The sequence below is a fragment of the Lytechinus variegatus genome, chromosome 17, assembly GCF_018143015.1.
Source record: "Lytechinus variegatus isolate NC3 chromosome 17, Lvar_3.0, whole genome shotgun sequence".
Lineage (NCBI taxonomy): Eukaryota > Metazoa > Echinodermata > Echinoidea > Temnopleuroida > Toxopneustidae > Lytechinus > Lytechinus variegatus.
In genome coordinates this window covers 23438617-23457435 of record NC_054756.1, presented here as the reverse complement: position 1 = coordinate 23457435, position 18819 = coordinate 23438617, and the positions used below count along the sequence as shown (strand labels likewise).

The 18819-nt window shown below is 37.9% G+C and overlaps 1 protein-coding gene across 1 annotated transcript; it reads left to right on the top strand.

The window, feature by feature from the left end:
- Positions 1 to 1943: 1943 nt before the first annotated feature.
- On the top strand, positions 1944 to 18260 carry LOC121430849 (ubiquitin carboxyl-terminal hydrolase 14-like). Its single transcript, XM_041628274.1, has 13 exons — positions 1944 to 2040; positions 5113 to 5291; positions 6751 to 6855; positions 7877 to 7980; positions 9262 to 9454; positions 10270 to 10412; positions 11187 to 11301; positions 11824 to 11889; positions 14522 to 14614; positions 15368 to 15493; positions 16016 to 16109; positions 17157 to 17264; positions 17954 to 18260. Exons 1-13 carry the CDS (start codon positions 2025 to 2027, stop codon positions 18154 to 18156), a joined length of 1545 nt encoding a protein of 514 aa, XP_041484208.1. The 5' UTR covers positions 1944 to 2024; the 3' UTR covers positions 18157 to 18260.
- The last annotated feature ends 559 nt before the right edge of the window (positions 18261 to 18819 follow it).

Below are 18819 nucleotides of genomic sequence, written 5' to 3'. Positions count from 1 at the left end.
CACCAATATGACCCTGCTAGGATTGTCATTAGGAGGTTAAACACAAGCACAACATAGAACGTGAAAAGTTACACTAAATGTCACAATATTTCAATAAAGTTATACAGAGATATATAGGACAGATATGTATGTGAAAATGAGTTATTTGCCTTTTGTATGGTTTGTATTTGTTTTCATTTTTGTTCCGATATAGGGCAGCCAACATTTCTTGAAAATGAAGAGAATTAATCAGAGAAAGGGTATAACTAGACCTCTATATTGACTCTTGAGAATGTGAACATTTTATAATGAGAAGGTATGGTTCACTAGGTTTGATAAAGAGATCAATTGAAAAGAGCAAAGGTTACCAAGCTATATATTGAAGGAAGAATTTAGAAGGAAGAGGTTATGGTGCAGGTAGCAGGAGAGATATCAAGAGAGCGGGAACATATAGACCATTATTATTCATACAGACAATTTTAGAGCCCAAATACAAGTATTATTTTGTTGGTGCACTCGACCCACTTAAAAAGTTTGTTGAACTCGCCTAATATTTTTTCCGAGGTGACACAATATTTAAAATATTGGACGACTAGAAGGGGAATTCCCGAAGTGTACGCACCACTCATCGCGCGCGCATGCAGTTTTCAATGGCAAATGCGCAATGTGTGTGGAACTGTGACTGCAGAGTGATGAACAATTCCTATTAAATTTTTTCTACAGAGGCTGCAGTAAATCTCTAAATGCAGAGAAAACCAACAACTGTTAGGAAGTTTGGAGTTATATTCGCTTTAATTTCATTTTATCCTATAATAATTTGAATATATTTTAGAAATTGAGGCACAGGAGATATTTTTTTGCATGATAAATCGAGTGCGTAGCTTTAGGACCCCTTCTACATCGGGCGGCGAAATTAAGAGGTTTTCGAAAAACACGACGGGATTTTCGTATTAGTGAGTTTTGTGATATTTTCTACTTGGTTAATGATCTTTAGAATGTTTGCCACAAATTAGTGAAATATAATTTGTTGAAATATTAAAATTGGGACAGTTTTTATTGTTTGAAAACAAAGTGCGTAGCTTTAGGTCCCCCCATCATACAGCAGAGTCAGAGTCTCAGGGCAGGAGGGTAAGTTAAAAATTATTTGCTAAAATTCTCTGTATGAATAATAATCATAATACTGGATGTCCCATTTTTCGGTCAATACAAGGAAATATAGGACTCGCTTTGCAAAATATTGGACGAGTCGAAGACGAGTCCAATATTTTGCAAAGCTCGTCCAATATTTCCTTGTATTAACCTCAAGGCCATCCAATATTATATAATTATGTAAGGGGATCGAGAGAGCGAGAGGGAGGTTGGGAAAAAAGTGTTTTCAGTTTAAAGGAAAGGTGCTTCAGAGTGGGAGTTGCAGATTATTCAGGGACTGAAGATGCGTATTGCTGGAGATTGATCCTAAGAGCAATACTGAGGTTGCAAAATAACTTTAGAGAAACTATAAGTGGAAGATAATCAAAAGGAAACTTATGAAATTTCTGGAGAAAATATAAAGATCATTCAAAGTAGCTTGGGTAGTCCACTTTGAAAGGTATAGGGAATTAGCCTGGGTAATTTGAGATACAAATAACAATAGCAATTAATCTATGCCTGTGGATTAGGAGAAAGGTTGATAATAAACCCAGATCATTCCTTCAGTTTTTTTCGGAATTTAATATTTTTTTTTTGTAGATGTTTTCTGACCTTGTTTCATCTTTTATCTGGGGCTCTTATTCTATTTCATCTCACATCAGTCCATTAGAAAAACAATTTGAACACTAGACTGATAATAAATTGCATGAATTTGCAAGACATTGGAAATCATTTCATGCAGAAAGGCCCCCTCTCTAGGCTCTAGCACACGTTCGCGAGCTCGGCTAGCGTTAATCGCTTGCAAACTACATGTATGATGACGTCGATGTCAAAGTTCAATGCATTTTGTTAACTCATTCGATCGAGTGCACGTTGAAAGAATTTGAAAGTGCTACCGTTCCGGCAGAATTTCCAGAATGCCATCTTATAAGAGTAAGTTTGCATGTTTTAAACAATCATATATGAGTAATAGATGTATAGTAATTTGTTTTGATGACTCCTGTTGTGAAATTTCTGTTAATTTTATGCGAATTATCCGAGACCACTTTTCATTCATTCGCCGGAAAGAACTTTTCAGTCCCGTGTATTGAGATTAATGTATCGTTCAGTACCGTACCTCGGGCGAAGTTCGTGCACGTGCAGTATGGCAGTGTATCCTATTGCCCGACATCTTTATTTCAGTGGTTTAAAAATGACAACTAGAGGGAATACAATCAAGAAAAACTATCACTTGCTATTCCAAATATTCTGAAAATTATGAATATGATGATATTAATTTATATTTTCCAACCGTTTTCTTTGCACCGCACTTGCTGCATACCCCTCCGCGAAAAACAATTATTTTCGTGCGTGACAAATTACATCATAATTCCGGATGCGCGCCGGACGGGTAAAAATATTGGCCAAATCGTGGTTTTGGGAACCACTCGTGGATTTGTGTATGCGCACTTGTGTACAAGATGAATGGAGGTGGAAATAGGGAACCATGCGTGTGACTGAACACAACGGCAAATTGTCCATAGACTGTGTACAACGGATAGATCGTCTCCGCACAGCGATTCGAAGACCGCTGATTGGTCAATCGCGCAGATCACGTCATGATCACGTGGTCCGAAAAATAATTCCTTCGGACTGCGTGCTGAAGTATCGATAGCGATAACGATATCCGGTCACGATGTGTACGCGGTAAATGGTCTTGGTTCGTGATCGGATCGCTCCGGTATCGATCGAAAATTATCGAAACTGCAATTTCATGCATATTCACGCGACGCTCCGAAACCCGGAAGCCAATTGACTTTGTGCACGTTGCGATAGACTCTACAAATTCCAACGAACATGATGACATATAGACGCTACTTTGTAAGATTTTGACGGAAAAGCAAAAAGTAATCGAAATTCTCTTACCTGTGCAGTATCCGTGAGAAAATAGATCCTCCGAGAATACCTTTCATAATTCATATAAAATACGCGAAAGTGAAATTCTAGGTCGATTTTGGTACGAGGTGATAGAGAATTGCACACTTGTTTTGGTGGAATTCTGTGTGGGGAAATAAAAGGCTTGCACTGCGCATGCTTACTATATTTTCATTCATAAATTGGTTCTCGGCAGTGGCTGGATGACGTCATGTAATAAGCAAAAATGTACACGACCGCTACGTTCACGCTCCGCTATCCGTTGTACACAATTTGTCGCTGTGCTGAATAAAGCACTGCTGTATGAAGACTGAAGTGGACGGTGGTTCCCAATATCACGATAATGCCAAAATATTCTTGATTATAATGATGAAAGAAAGAAATGGTGTGATTTTTTTCATGTTATGTCATATCATGAGTAAATTCTAAGTTTTTGTTTGCTTTCTTATATCGATTCTGAGCGCAGATCTTTGTAAAAAAATGTGTTTGCCAGCTAATATCTTTTTTTTCAATTGCGCGGTCGCGTGGCACTTTCCAGTATTTATGCTCGTTCATATCGTGACCCTCAGTTATCAAGTTCTATAGATGCGCTGTCGATCGTTGACGGCTGTCTATCACGGTAAACCTCGCGCACGGCAGGGGTACCGAGTACCTTGAGAACTAGCCGTCAACGATCCCGGCGACGATCTGATCGATGGAGCGGACGAGATTGAAATTCGGCAATTATCAGGTCCGTATTTCCATCAGAAAATAGATCAATTGGGATCAATTGTTAATGCAAAACTATGTTATATGGTATTTTAAGCATTTTCTGTCATTTTAGAGAAAAATAAGGTAAAAGTTAGATTTTTCGCCTTGTTTTTGCAATCTTGTTCTTTGAATTGATCTGTGAAATTGAACTACGGAAGCCTTGCGCTACGAAATTGATTTCGTACGTAGTAATATGCGTGTCCGGAAATATGATAGTGTCCGGTAATACAATACGTGACTATACCACTCCACTTCACTACCGCTACACTACGCTCCACCTACCCGAACTTCCGGACGATGAACTCGATCGGATATTACGAGTCACAAAGGTGGGATAGAAATCATGTTTATTGTAAAAATGAAAAAAAATATAACGAGAAAGATAAATAGATCTAATAATATTAAGTTAAAATAACTTAATAATATTAAGTTATTTATCTTTCTCGTTATATTTTTTTAAATCTTAGTAAAAGTTGGGCCACTCATTCGTGAACAAGGTTATAATCACTCATTCAATGAATAAGGTTATGATATAACCTTGTTCTCAGTTACATCCCCATGTATGTGTGGAAAAATACATGGTGGCAATGTTTGGCTTAATTTCTCTTTTTATATGGGACAAATGCTTGATTTTCTCACACTGTCAGTTTTCATTACAGCTATTTATCATATAAATTGGCTCTTATGTAAATTTAATTCTTCAAATTATTTTTTTTCTTAATTAAAAATAGAGATTGAAAAATGAAAATTGTCTTGCCATGTTACTTTCCACCAATAGAGGGCGTACACAGAAATATGCCCCAAATTCAAGTTTTTGAGCGCTCTGGTGAATACAAAAATTATTCCCAAGTTACTAATGAAAAATAAATTGCAACTGTATGAAAGTTAGTAATTTTAGTCACAAAAGTGATATTTTAATGATTTTTCAAAGTGTGTGCTATGTACAGCATTGGCATATACCATAGTCATACCTGTAGATTCGCCACAGGCAGGATGTTTGCAGTTAACAAGTGAGTTGCATGTATTCTGGCCGCCGCCAGCCATCGACGTCGATCGTCCCGCATTACCGGAGCCGAAGGCAGTGAGGTGACCAGCTCAACTTCCTGGCTTGACTGTGGGGCCAGTGAATATTGAGGAGACTTTCAAAGTATAACAAAAATTTTGCACTCTGCCTCGGCTCAAGTCAAGAGTCTTAAGCTAAAATTTGTCTTTTCGATGACTTGTCACTCACTGACATGACACACTGTTTTGCTTTTTTGTAATACTGAAGACAATGTCTACTGCATATATGTCTTCAACTGAATTAATTTTAGAGTTCTATACCGTATTTCTTTTGCTCAGTCAACGTTAAGTGGGGGAAGGAGAAGTTCAATGATATAATATGCAACACGGACGAGACTCCGGAGGTCCTGAAAGCCCAGATGTTTGCCCTGTCTGGAGTGTACCCTCAGAGACAGAAGATCATGCTCAAAGGGCAAGTTCTCAAGGATGATAACTGGGGTAACTTCAAACTCAAAGATGTGAGTATAGATCTGTCGCCTCAGTCACACTCCAATAACTGATTCCAGACCGACTAAATCTATTATATAATTCCAATGACATACCATGTGTTGGTTTGGAGTCAGTTAACCGATGTGACTGCATATTGCATAGTAATGCATGACTGACTGCAGTTTTTATGCTTCTGCTGCTGTTACATTAGTTTTGTTCCGTTTGACAGCTTGTGATATGCATTCAAATTAATTCAAGTCAATTCAAATCACTAAAAAATAATAATTATGGGTAGGAGCAAAATATAAAAAAAAAATAAAGAGGAATATGTGAAAATAATTATGAGATGGGGAAGAGTTCCTTTTGCGTCAACCACCCAAAGTGACCAGTGAAAAAAACATATTTTAGGGTGGCTGTTGAAAAAAGGAACTCTTTCCTTGAGATGTATTATATGAGAATAACGAATTTGGACATTACCTGTGTAGATTGAAGATCTCTTTGTTTTAAACTATGAATAACTGATTACGAAAAGATAAATATGTACAATATTATGGGTACATATGTGACTGCATTTCCCCATTCCCCATAGATTCTGGGAGCAGATAAGAACATGAAAGATTATACGTATAGTTGCTGTATCAAGTTTGTGACTTTACAAGCAATGCTGATGTCTGCAGACTGTGCAACCCCAGTGGCCCGAATTCACAAAGGTGGTTTTGAAAACCCATGGTTGAGTCCATGGTTTATGCAGATTTCCTGTATAAATTGTGCTTATTTTACCATGTATATTTTAAAAAATGTCCAATGTTGATGCGTGCTTTTGTCGCAGTGCGCCATATGACGCCTGTTGCTTTGGTTATCCACGCTACTTTATTCATGAGTCCACTGTTTTGAATGTAACAGTGGACCCATGAATAAAATAACGTATCTAACCATGGTAACAGGCTTCAATGCGGCGCACTGACGAAAGCGTGCATCAGAAATGGAATTTTTTATTAACGCGCCTGATAAGGGCTAAATTAAGCGTAATTCATACAGGAAATCTGCATAAACCACGGATTCAACCGTAGGTTTTAAAAACCAACTTTGTGAATTCGAACCATTATTTCCACGTAGTGTTGAATCAAGTTTGAAATAAGAGACTAGTTTCACCCATGTGTACTGTGGCTGTTAGTCTGCTGTGCAAAGCCTTCACTTGAGTTAGAGAGTCTGAATGTGCAGCCTACAGTGACTTGTGTACAGAAGGCCCTTGAAGTTTTATATTTGTGCTAGTCTTGTGTGAAGACCCACTTGTTGATCAGAGTTTCAAAAGAGGTCTGTGCATGCAGACTAGTGGCTACTGACACAAACAGAGGGTTTAGAGTGCAGTCTCCTTCTGAAACATGGTATAATTTGTTAAAGTGCCAAATATGAGTCTGTGAGTGCAGACTAGCACATTTGCACTCCCTCCAAAATATTGTCATCCTTTTGTATGTATACGCATCTCAGGGTGTGACTCTGCTGATGATGGGTTCAGCTGAAGCCTTGCCAGAAGCCCCTCAGGAAAAGACTGTATTCATGGAAGATATGACAGAAGAAGAACTGGCCACAGCTGTGAGTATTTACTATTAGCCTCTTGAATACCAATATGCAACAGTCACATCAATGAAAAATGACCCGAAACCGACCTATGGTAGCATACATGTATGTCAGTGGAAACTATGGTGTTGGTCTGAAGTCTGTTTCATCAGTGTGACAGTGCCAAATGGGAATAGAGAGCTTGGTAACCAATTGCTAATTATGGGGGAGAAAATTTCCCCGCGGTTATGTTAGATGCTGGTGGCCAAGTAGCATTAATGGAAGAAAAACATACTAGCTGTGGTAGTAAGGCAGTTCTGTAAAATAATCAACCTTTTTGTACATCCGACCCCCATTTTTCTCAGGTTTTACTTCACTTCATAAACTGGCCAAGTCATGGTCATTTGACAGCACTACAGACTATCATGTGAATCAGAAATCAGAGACAGAAGATTTCATAAAGGTCTCACATTCATGTGCATGGGGTCGGACGTACATATTTCATGGAATTGCTCAGTAGTAACTGCTGCTTGTTTCCACGTAATAGCCCTCTTTTATCATTTCATGTAAAAAAAGGTGCAATGAATTTTCAAGCTGTAGAAATATCAGTATATGCACTTGCTTTATTGTTAATAATGCAATTGTACATTAATCGGAGTCTCACATTATTATTACTAATCTGCTCACTTAACCCTTTGAGATATCATGTGCAATTGGTACTATGAAATTTCAGACTGAAGAAATATTAGTATACCGGTATGTACTTGCTTTAAAAGTGTTAACACATTTATACAGTACTTTCCATTATTGTTCCTAATCTGGGGACCTTTTCATGAAAGTTGTCAGCACTGACAAGACGTCTTTCTCTGACAGTTACCATACTTGTAGTAACAGTCAGAGGTCAGAGCTTCTCAGCCAATTAAAAGCAAGGATTTCACTGAAATAGTCAGCACTGAAAATTTGGATAGTGCTGACAACTTTCATGACACACACCCTAGCTCACATAATAACCCTTTGGGATATCATGGGAATTTGTGCTTTTTGTTCTCATTTTCAGATGGAGTTGCCTTGCGGTCTAACCAACCTTGGTAATACGTGCTACCTGAATGCTACGTTACAGTGCCTCAGAAGTGTGCCAGACCTCAGAGAACAGCTCAGATCGTAAGGATAAGTAACGTGCATGAAATAAATGAAGATGTAATAGGCTTGCTGCTCCCCTAGCCACCTGCCTCTTTCTAATTTTTTTTAATGCTTTGTGCAGTTCAGTTCAATTTGATTTCATTATAATAATAATAATGGTATATTTACCCAGGGTAGCCACTTCAGTTCCGAAAATGTTCTCCCGGCAGGCCCTGCTATTATTATTATTATTACCCGGCTAGGCTAGAATACCCTTTCAGGTGCACACATCTTTTTGAGGAATTACTTCCTGCCGGTACCCCTTTACCTCACCTGGGTCGAGTGCAGCACACTGTGGATGAATTCCTTGCTGAAGGAAATTCATTTATCTACATTCCATTCTATCAAAATAGAATCATATACAGGTATGAATACGATAATCAAAATAAAATGTTTCAATGAAATAGATAAGATTATTTGATTAAAAATGGAATTTAGCTGCTGTATTTTGTAAGCCCAGAAGGTTTATCTGGACAGCCACCATAACATTTAACAGATTTATCGAAAACTATTAGTTAAGATGGAATGGGGAATTATAATAGTTTGATAAAATCAACAGCAAAATGAACCAAAGGATATGAAAAAACACACAATCCTAGACCAAAACACTTTAATATTAATTTGCATTGTTCATTAAAAGCACTAAAAAATTAGATATCTTTTAAGCGTTTGTTTTTAAATGTATACTTTTGTAGAAGTTGTAGCTGATAGTAAAAAGTTCCATGCTGACAAATAGGGAACATGGTGATTGCTGCTACTGCCCCTGCTGAATCAATGATGATGGCCATCAAGGATCTCTACTCTGTTGTGGACAAGAAGTTGGAAGCTTTCCTTGTATCTCCTTCCTTCTCCTTCATATTCTAACCGTATACTCTCTTTCACTTTTCTAGGTACCAAGGAGCAATGAATGAGGCAATCGCTGCCAGCGCCCCTGCTGAATACATGACAGTGGCCATAAAAGATCTCTACTCTATCATGGACAAGATGTCAGAAGCATTCCATCTACCCCCTTCATCCTTCTTCTTCTCAATGTCCTACCCCTCCTCCATTTTCTAATCATATTCTCTCTTCAACACTTCTAGGTACCAAGGTGCAATGGCAATCGCTGCCAGCGCCCCTGCTGAATCCATGACTGTGGCCATCAAAGATCTCCACTCCGTCATGGACAAGAAGTCAGAAGCATTCCATCTACCTCCTTCATCCTTCTTATTGTCCTACCCCCTCCTCCATCTACTAATCATGTTCTCTCTTTCACCCTTCCAGGTATCAAGGTGCAATGAACATGGCCATCGCTGCCAGCGCCCCTGCTGAATCCATGACGGTGGCCATCAAAGATCTCTACTCAGTCATGGACAAGAAGTCGGAAGCTTTCCCTCCCATCATTCTCCTTCAGCTCCTACACCTTGCATTCCCACACTTTGCGGAGAAGAGTGAACATGGCGGCTTCCAACAGCAGGTTCGTAATCATTATTAGGGCTATTCCACGGTTACTCACGTTACATTTGGAGACACCTTGACTCATACTTGGAGCTGTAACTCCATTATTATTGATAGGAACTAAACATCTCCGTTTCACAACAAATTACACAGTCTGACTATCCTTTGTATAAAAACAAAACTTGGGAAATTCTATTATGCTCCTGGCAAATCTTTGGAATGTGTCGGTTACTCACGTTACAGATTTGTCCCAACCTGTGGAATTGCCCATTATTGTATTTCGGCAATGAAAAGTATATGAAATTTGTACAATGTAATACAACATATTATAAACATATAACATAGTATAGATTGAGCACCCTCTGGACTGCCGGGGTCAAATCAAGTTAACTGAATTACTTTAGTCAATAAAGACCATTTGACCCTATCCAGTACGTGCTTACATGAAAGAGAAAGTGGATAAAAGAATGAATATACACAAACAATAATTAAGAACATTATTAAGAATAGCACACTTAATATGACTTTCATTTATCTTTATTATGTAAATTAACTTTTCATTGGTTTTGTGCACATACTTTGAAAAGCTGATGATATTTTATTTCTTAAATTGCCACTTGTTTTAGATATTACCCATTTTCTATTGTAGGTTTTTTAAAGTGGTTTTAATTCACCTGAATATCAGACCCTAATTAGAGATTTTTTTCAGGTTAGGAATAGCATTTATTAAGAAGTGTGAATGTGCCCTCTGAACCAATCACATAAAGGGGATACTGTTATATTACCGTTCTACAGTATGTAAGGGCTTTATACCCACTGTCTTTTTTTTCATAGGATGCTAATGAGTGCTGGATACAGCTTGTACGACTCTTGCAGCAGAAGTTACCCGGTGTGAAACCGGAGGACAGTGCACCGGCTGGAGCTGTGGCCAAGAATTCATTTGTAGATCAGTACTTTGGTTGCGAGTTTGAAAGCATGTATCCTTCTCAAAACTTTGTCTTTATTATATTTTTCTGTGTTGGCAGAGTATTGGTTAAAAGTCTAAATGAGTCAAGATTTTTCAATTTTTTATATATTATGCATGGGATTTGAGACCTGTTTGAAAGACAAGAGTCTGTACACCTTGATTTCAATGTCCCGACATGTATGAGTTTCCATTGAGATTCTTTCTGTGACCTTCAAGATCGCAGTAAAAATTTGGTGAGTCAGAAGAAGAGCCTGCTGTCAAATGAAAAAGAAATAAAACAAGTAGGTATTGGTAAATTATGACATGCAGAGCTCCAGGTTGAATATGCAACAAACTTGTGACGTACGCTTCTGTGCAATGCCATCATTTGGATAGTACGTATGTTTGTGATGGTACAAAGGTTGCTCTTTTCGGTTCCAACGGCTTGTTTACAATACATTGAGTCGGTTAGTGTTTATGTGGGCGCATGGTTCTGGTTCTCGCCTTTCAAACAGAGGGTCGTGAGTTTGAATCCTAGCCATGGCGTGTTTATCTGCACTGTACTGCACTCGACCCAAGTGAGGTGAATGGGTGCCGGCAGGAAGTAATTCCTCAAACAGCTGTGCGCACCAGAATTGATAGACTAGCTTAGCTGGGGTAATATAAGTGCGCCTTGAGCACCTAGCAAGGTGGATACGTACGCTATACAAATCCTATATTATTATCATCATCATCATAATCATTAATTACTATTATTATTATAATTAGTTTCTGTGAGATTCTTTCCTTGACTGCCACAATCCAGGTTAAAATGTGTAGAATCGGAAGAAGAAACTCCGGTCAAATCAAAAGAGACGTTCTATCAACTTAGCTGCTTCATCTCACAGGAAGTCAAATACCTTCACACAGGACTCAAAAACGTGAGTATACTTTTGACGAAACGTGCAAGACCCGCAGCAACTATATTGTTTTTGAGGCTTGGGAATATGAGTGTTTGTAAAGCAAATACTTGGCTGGTAAGAGCTGTAAAAATGCATGAAACTTTTAAAGTTGTATTTTGTGATTTATTAGTTGTTCATTTGTGTATTATTTATCAATTTGACGTTTAACTTCTAATATGATCTCTTAAGTTATACATAAGTAGTATAGTTTCTTAACTTATTTTGCAGGTAAGCAATATAATGTAGCATGTGTTATACAAGTAAAAGGTTAAAAATTGTATGTTATTGTTAACAGATGCAATTTATTTCAATTTAAGATTGGAATAATAACGATACTTTATGATAATAAAGCATGTGTTGGTATAAAAACACCCTTAGCAAAACATTTTGACAATGCCAGTATGTACAGTATGTTGCTAAGGGCTTTTTTGCATTGACACAACAATTTCCTGTTATGAGATATCCGGTCTACATGTATGTACTGTGAATTGTTTTTAACAGAGATTACAAGAAACCTTAGTGAAAAGCTCTCCGACACTCAACAGAGATGCACAATATCTCAAAGAGGTAAAGAAGTTAATTCATCTCTCTATCATTTTCTCTTTCTCTCTCTCCGTCCTTGTTGCTGTGATTACAAATCTATGTGATCGTATTGTATACACTGTTTATAAACTGACGTTTGTTGAAAGAGACCCCTTTATTAAAGGTGAAGTTTACCCCCTTACACCTTTTTTGTTTTGCTTAAAATAGAAAGTGTGGCTTCGGACAATTTATCGCTATGCCTATTTGACCCAATGCACTCGGGCCGGGCATCATTTGCATAGTATATGCTCTGACATGGCGACATACCTGTCTTATTAAACAACTCATTGAAAGGGCTATTCTATTCTATTGTTATTAGGGCTGTTATTAGGGCTGTTATCGATAACGTCGTTATCGTCGTTATCGATAGTCCTGTCGATAATCGCTTGTTTTTGCCACTTAGCGAAATCGACAATCTTCCTCTCTTTGTCGATAATTCCCGCTGTTATGTAGGGACTAAGCCTGAGTCATATCGATTATTTTCAAAACCGGTGTTCGACAGCTTTAATTCGATCGAACATCGATGCATCGAATATTGAAGGCGGGAAAAAATTTGCATCGCGTCGATGCGCTATTATGCATGCACTACGCACTGACGGTATGCGCTGGCGTTAGCCGGGTGAGCGTTGCACAAGCAGCGCAGATGACAGAGCAAAGTTCGTTTATTTTCCATGACCACAAAACACAAAAAAAAGGCCGGGGACCAATGCAGAATTCTTCCCAAAATATCTTCAACAATGATATTTGCAGATGACAACATATAAGTTTAAAGTGAAACAATAATAAAGACATGAATCACGCAGAGTCGATCCGAATGATTTTCGGTCAACTAGCATTCGCAGTCCAGACTCGCATTCACCAGCCCCGTCCGCAGCCCCGTACACTCACTCTCCCGAAACGACTGGCGTGCTTGTCAGCGCCAGCAAACAAGTGCAACCAACGGAGAGCGCTATAACTTGCCTGAGATTGTGTAGTTGGCTCCAAAATGAGTTCCAAATAAATTTATGCGAATAAATACGTAATTTTCTCTGGATGGTCATTTGAATTGCTATTCAATGCTGATATAACGATTGTGAGGAAAGATTGTGGAATATGAGTTATGACGATGTTCGAGAATTAATCCTGATGATGACAATCCATTTTTTTTTGGACACAATAATATTGAGCATGCGATCGAAATAAATACGAATGTTTCGAATCGAGCCCTAAATTCATATAAATTATTACGATTTGACAAGATTTTATGGTCATACTAAGAATATTGACGATGTCAGCAAAGTATGTTATGTTCATATGGAACTAATGGAAGAATTAATACTGGCATTATTTCTTTTGTTATTCCATCTCTGGACGTCTTCTCCGAGCTCCGAGAAAAGAAGCACAATGCGCATGCGTGTTCGATGACGTATGACATATTTTCCATTCATGAAATCAGAGCCCAAAGTTGGGCACAAACTAGCTTCAAATTGATGGGAAAAAAATATCAAACGCAATTTTCTCTGTTTTGTCATGTAAAATGTTATTATATGGTTATATTACGATCTTGAAAAGAGTTTTTGAATGTAGGCAATGTTCGAGAATCAATCCTGATGTGATAATTATTTTTTTTTAGACAAGTGCACTCTCTCGACTCAAGTCGATCGTCATGAGATGTCCGCCATTGAAAATTGAAACGAAATACAAACGTTTCACATTAAGCTCTAAATTCATATTAATGATTATCATATGGAAATTATTGTTAAATATCACTATTAAATAATGTTCTGTGGTCATGATATTAATATTGTTCATGAAAGCAAGATTTATTTTACGTTGATCGCGTCAATCTCCGGCCATTTTCTGGTTTGATTAAAGAACAGTACTGCGCATGCACGATCGATGGCCATGACTTCCATTCATGAATTCATCGTGCATAAATTATCTCAGCACGAGCAGACGAGTAAGACTCGAAGTATGATCAAAATAAACTTCAAATTAATGGTGAATAGGCATCATAATTACACAATCGGTTTCATTTGGGGGGCAATAGAAATCAAGTAAGTAGTAGTCAAGTTGGACATTACTGATATTTTGATGATTGATTGTGTGATCCAAACGAATCGGCCGGCCGACGTATTTTTTTTTTTTCGATGCACCGATTTTGCAAAATCTGCACCGGTGTTCGATGACATCGATCGAACACCGATTTTAAAATCGATTCGACTCAGGCTTATGTAGGGACACAGTGATTTTTATTGATAAAACTTCATCCAACCCTAAAAAAATGCTACATGTAATAACGTGAAAGGTGAGGGTGTATTTATGATTAAATTTTTTTTTCAAAGATGCTATGTAGTCATTTACATCCGATGAATGCGGATTTTAAAGTGTTCTTGGTACACTGGCAGATACAAATTTTGACCAACGCGAGTTTGTGACATCGCTATAATGCATAAAAAATGCGTACCGGTATTGATTATGTTCTTTTGTCGATAGTTATCGATATCATTAAGATACTTTTAGCATGATATCGACAGAGAATTTTCTCAATGATATCAACTGTTATGGTTAACCAATGTAACATTTATCTGAAGTCGGATTCTTCTAAAATAACGTTTGAATTTCTGATCTCTCCTAGTCTAAAATCAATAGATTGCCAGCCTACCTTACAATTCAGTTTGTCAGATTCTACTACAAAGAAAAAGAAGCCATCAGCGCTAAGATCCTAAAGGTAAGGAAATCTTGTCTTCCACACTCTCTTCATCTCTGTGCTATTTCCGTTTCTACCTGTTGCCTTCACACCCACTGTTGATGGCTAAGTGTACCACCAAATACATAATGGTGTTTGTGGAGCATTGTGGCCCAGTGGATTAGTCTCTGGACTTTGAAACAGAGTGTCATGGGTTCGAATCCCAGCCATGGCATAATTTCCTTCGGCATTGTGCTGCACTTGACCCAGGGGAGGTGAATGGGTACCCGGTAGGATTTATTTCTTGAACGCTTGAGCGCCTATTAATATGGCGGCTTAGCTACAGCTGCGGCAATGATATAATACCAAGTATCAAAGCGCAGATGAGTATGTACATAGTATTAACTGCACTATGGAAATGGACATATTATTATATAATACACTCCTGTTTATGAAAAAATTATTCCTGATTAGGATGAATTCAAAGCAATTAGAGGATTGGATATGTTCATATTTTTATGAAGCTGAGTCATTATTAAATCCCGTCTTTTGCTTTGGTAAATCCCCCAAATATGTCTATCACAATAAAAAAAATTGATTACTAGAGTTTATGAATGTGTATGCCCTAAAAGAGTTATGACGTGGAGAGTATAAAATGGAAATTTTTTGTTACTGGATATGTTCAATTTATTTTGTTTTAGGGTGGCCAATCAAATAGATATTTGTGTATTGCTTTTGTTTTTTATATAAAATCACTGTCCAAGCATGGTGTGTTGTTTTCACTTTTTCTTGCAGGATATCAAATATCCAATGACCTTAGATGTCTTTGAGCTTTGCACACCTGAGCTTCAAGAAAAGCTAGTTCCTGCCAGGGATAAGTTTAAGGAAATGGAGGATAGGAACGTCGAGCTTGCACAGAAGGTACAAACCTTTTTAACCCTAAGAAGATGGGGGGGGAGGCTGATTCAGCTGGTTCAGCAGACGACATTCAACACCAACGCTCAACACGAACTGCCGGAATTACGTCATATTTTCTGTAACTCTATGGAAATCCATCAATGTCATAATTTTTGTCTCTGAAAAACATGCACAATGTCCTTTGCATGCAAAGAGAAGCACAGTGAATTTTCAAGAAAACAATGACTGCAGGAATATACATCAAAGCTAGAAAATATTTTGAACAAGCATGCATTATAGATGTTGACGTTGCTGGCCGTCCATAGTTGCGATTAGTCAGATCAATCCGAACTCTTTGTGAGACGGCGCCCTGCTACCCTATAAATTTCCTTTTAACTGTTGTCCCACTATGTTAATCTCAGTCCATTTTAATTAAACTGATGGGTGTTGGTTCCCAGGCGGCCATATAAAAGAGGCTTAGCTGTATTTTACAGATTGTATATGGATTTATTCTAAAATGATCTACTCTTTTCCTTTTTTTTTTAGGCAAAGGATGCAGCCAAGTCAGGGAAGAAGGCTGCGGCGGTTGTAGCAGAACCCAAGAAGGATGTCAAATATCTTCCATATGATTTCCCAGATGGTAAGCTCTTTGATTGATGATGATTGGGAGGAAGATGATGATGATGATGGTGATGATGACGATGGGGAGGAACAGGAGAATGTTGTTGATGATCTTAGGGAGGAGGAGGAGGAGGATGATTGCGGTGATGATAGTGATACAGTGGTGCTCGAAAGCTAGTGAACCAAATAAAAAATGAGCATATTTCAAGTGTTCAAGGTGTGTCATGTGTTAGATATTTAATTGTGAAGTCAGGAGATAAATATTACATTCAATTAAGTTTCGTTCCTCAGGGCTCACCGAACATTGTAGTGCATTTGTCTACTTTTAACGCTCGGCAAGAAGGGGTGCAATTTTCTGGTGGGTTCACTAACTTTTGGGGACGCCTGTAATTATGAGAAGGATAAGTGATGGAGACAAGGATGGTCTTGATAATGATGATGGAAAAGCTTTTAGAATCACTTGTGCGACGCATTTTAATGGACAGTGATACCTGTCAAGTCTTTGATTTGAATGTCTGGGGCCTGTTACAAAGAGTTGCAATTGATCCAATCAACTGCAAATATGGAAAGCAAGCAGAGCCAACACATGAAATGCATGTTTGTTAAAAAAAATTTTTTAGATATGAATGTATGGCCATACAGTCAGTGATTTCTTGACAATTTGGTGTGTTTTCCTTTGTTTACACAGGACATTTTGCAAATTTTCTTCAGAAAAATTATGACACTGATGGATTTCCATAGATATGATTGATTGGATCAATCGTAACTCATTGTAAGACGAGGCCCAGGTCCCGTTGCAGAAAGAGTTGCGTTTAAACGCAAGTCAAAAAATCAAACGCAAGTCCCAAATGCGCGCTGTTGATTGGTTGAAAATCAAGTTGCGCATGATTTTTAGAGTTGCGATTGATTGCAACTCTTTCTGCAACGGACCCCAGATCTTGTTGATAGCTTCATAACTATCAAAAGCTATTTTGTATCCGATATCGTGCAGTTACCTCATCATATATTTTGTCCTACCTATACCAATAACCATGGAATATCCCATACTTTTTACTAATCCTTCTAGATATTGGCAGTAATAACAGTGGTTACTATGAGCTCCAGGCTGTGCTGACCCATCAAGGGAGGTCAAGTTCATCGGGTCACTATGTTGCATGGGTCAAGAGGAGAGGAGGTCAGTATGCAGATAAAATGTTGGGGAAAAGAAAGAGAGACAGGGGGGGGTTGAATGGGGGCAGTGAGCCAGAGAGGGAAAGAAGAGGAAAGGAAAAAGGGTGAAATATTATATTTTTATTATTTTGAAAAATTATTTTTTTGGGGATTGAAAAAAACAATTAAAAAATTGAGCAATTTTGCCTACATGAATACGAATATATGAGTTTCGCTCATTATGGTACTTTGTATATTGCTCCATGGATAACATTAATGTGAACAAAGCGTGGTTGCAAGTTTCCAAGATTTATTGCAATTGTTATATCTTCTAGAACTTGAGCACATTGGAAGAAAAAAAAATTCATTTTAGCAGTCTACCAGCTGTTATGATTCCTCTAGGAAGCCACTTTCAGACCATTTTCAACATATTTTCAGCCATTGAAAACACCTTTTTCTTGTAGGAGAGTTTATTCTTGATGATTTTTAGACTTCTTAATCAATTCAAAGTGGTATAATGAGGCTGCGATGAATGCAAGGAAGGCTCCCAGGGAGTGGAAATTGTGCACTTTTGAAATGAATCCCAATGACTGGGGTAATAATAAGCTGTAACGCACTTTGAGCTATTCTGGAAAAAGCACTATATAAAAATTGGCTATTATTGATATTATCTCTGATTCTTTGGCATTTCATTTTGTTTACCCCTCCCCTTAGATGAATGGATCAAATTTGACGATGACAAGGTGACGCCGGTCCACAGTGAGGACATACTGAAGCTGTCGGGAGGCGGAGACTGGCACTGCGCCTACGTCGTCATCTACGGCCCAAAACGACTGGAAGAGATGCCGCCGGCAAAACCGGGAGAGAAATCGGAAGAAAAATCAGAAGAAAAAACAGAAGATGTCCCAATGAACTAAAGATGAACATGCTATATTGTGTATTTCTACGTCCTTCCCTGTCCCACGTTCAACAAAGCCCATTCTTTATCTGTGATGCAGTTCAACCCGTCTGTGAAAACCACCCGAATGAAAAGCTGTTGTGTGAGCAGGGGCCTGTTTCATTAAACTTGTTGTTAAAGCAAATATGCAATTACAGTTATAAGCTACTGAAATCTGCAATGTGATTCGCTGATAGCAAACTTGTTAGAGATAATGTGCATTTGTTATAACATGTCTTTTTGAAGCTGGATCCTGGTGGTGTCTATGAACAAGTTCCTGGAATATGTGTTTCAGTCGGGAATATAATTTAAGGAAAATAGAATTTATTGGTCTTTCTGTACAGTTAATCACTAACCCAGGTTTCACTGTACATGTATGTGCAAAATCACAACCCTTGTATGGCTATGTTTACTCAATTTTTGAGCCAACGATTGAGTTTCATCAATTTAAAAGTAAATTGTTTAATCTATTTAAATTGATAAAACCCCTGCAAGATGTAATATCGATCATTGATTATACCAAGTACATATAAAATTAGGTGTCCATTTTTTCTCCATCTGTCATAAATTTTTAAAACATGATTTGAATCCTCTTAGGGCCGTTTCCACAATCCTAAAATTGATTTGAAAATCTATATTACTT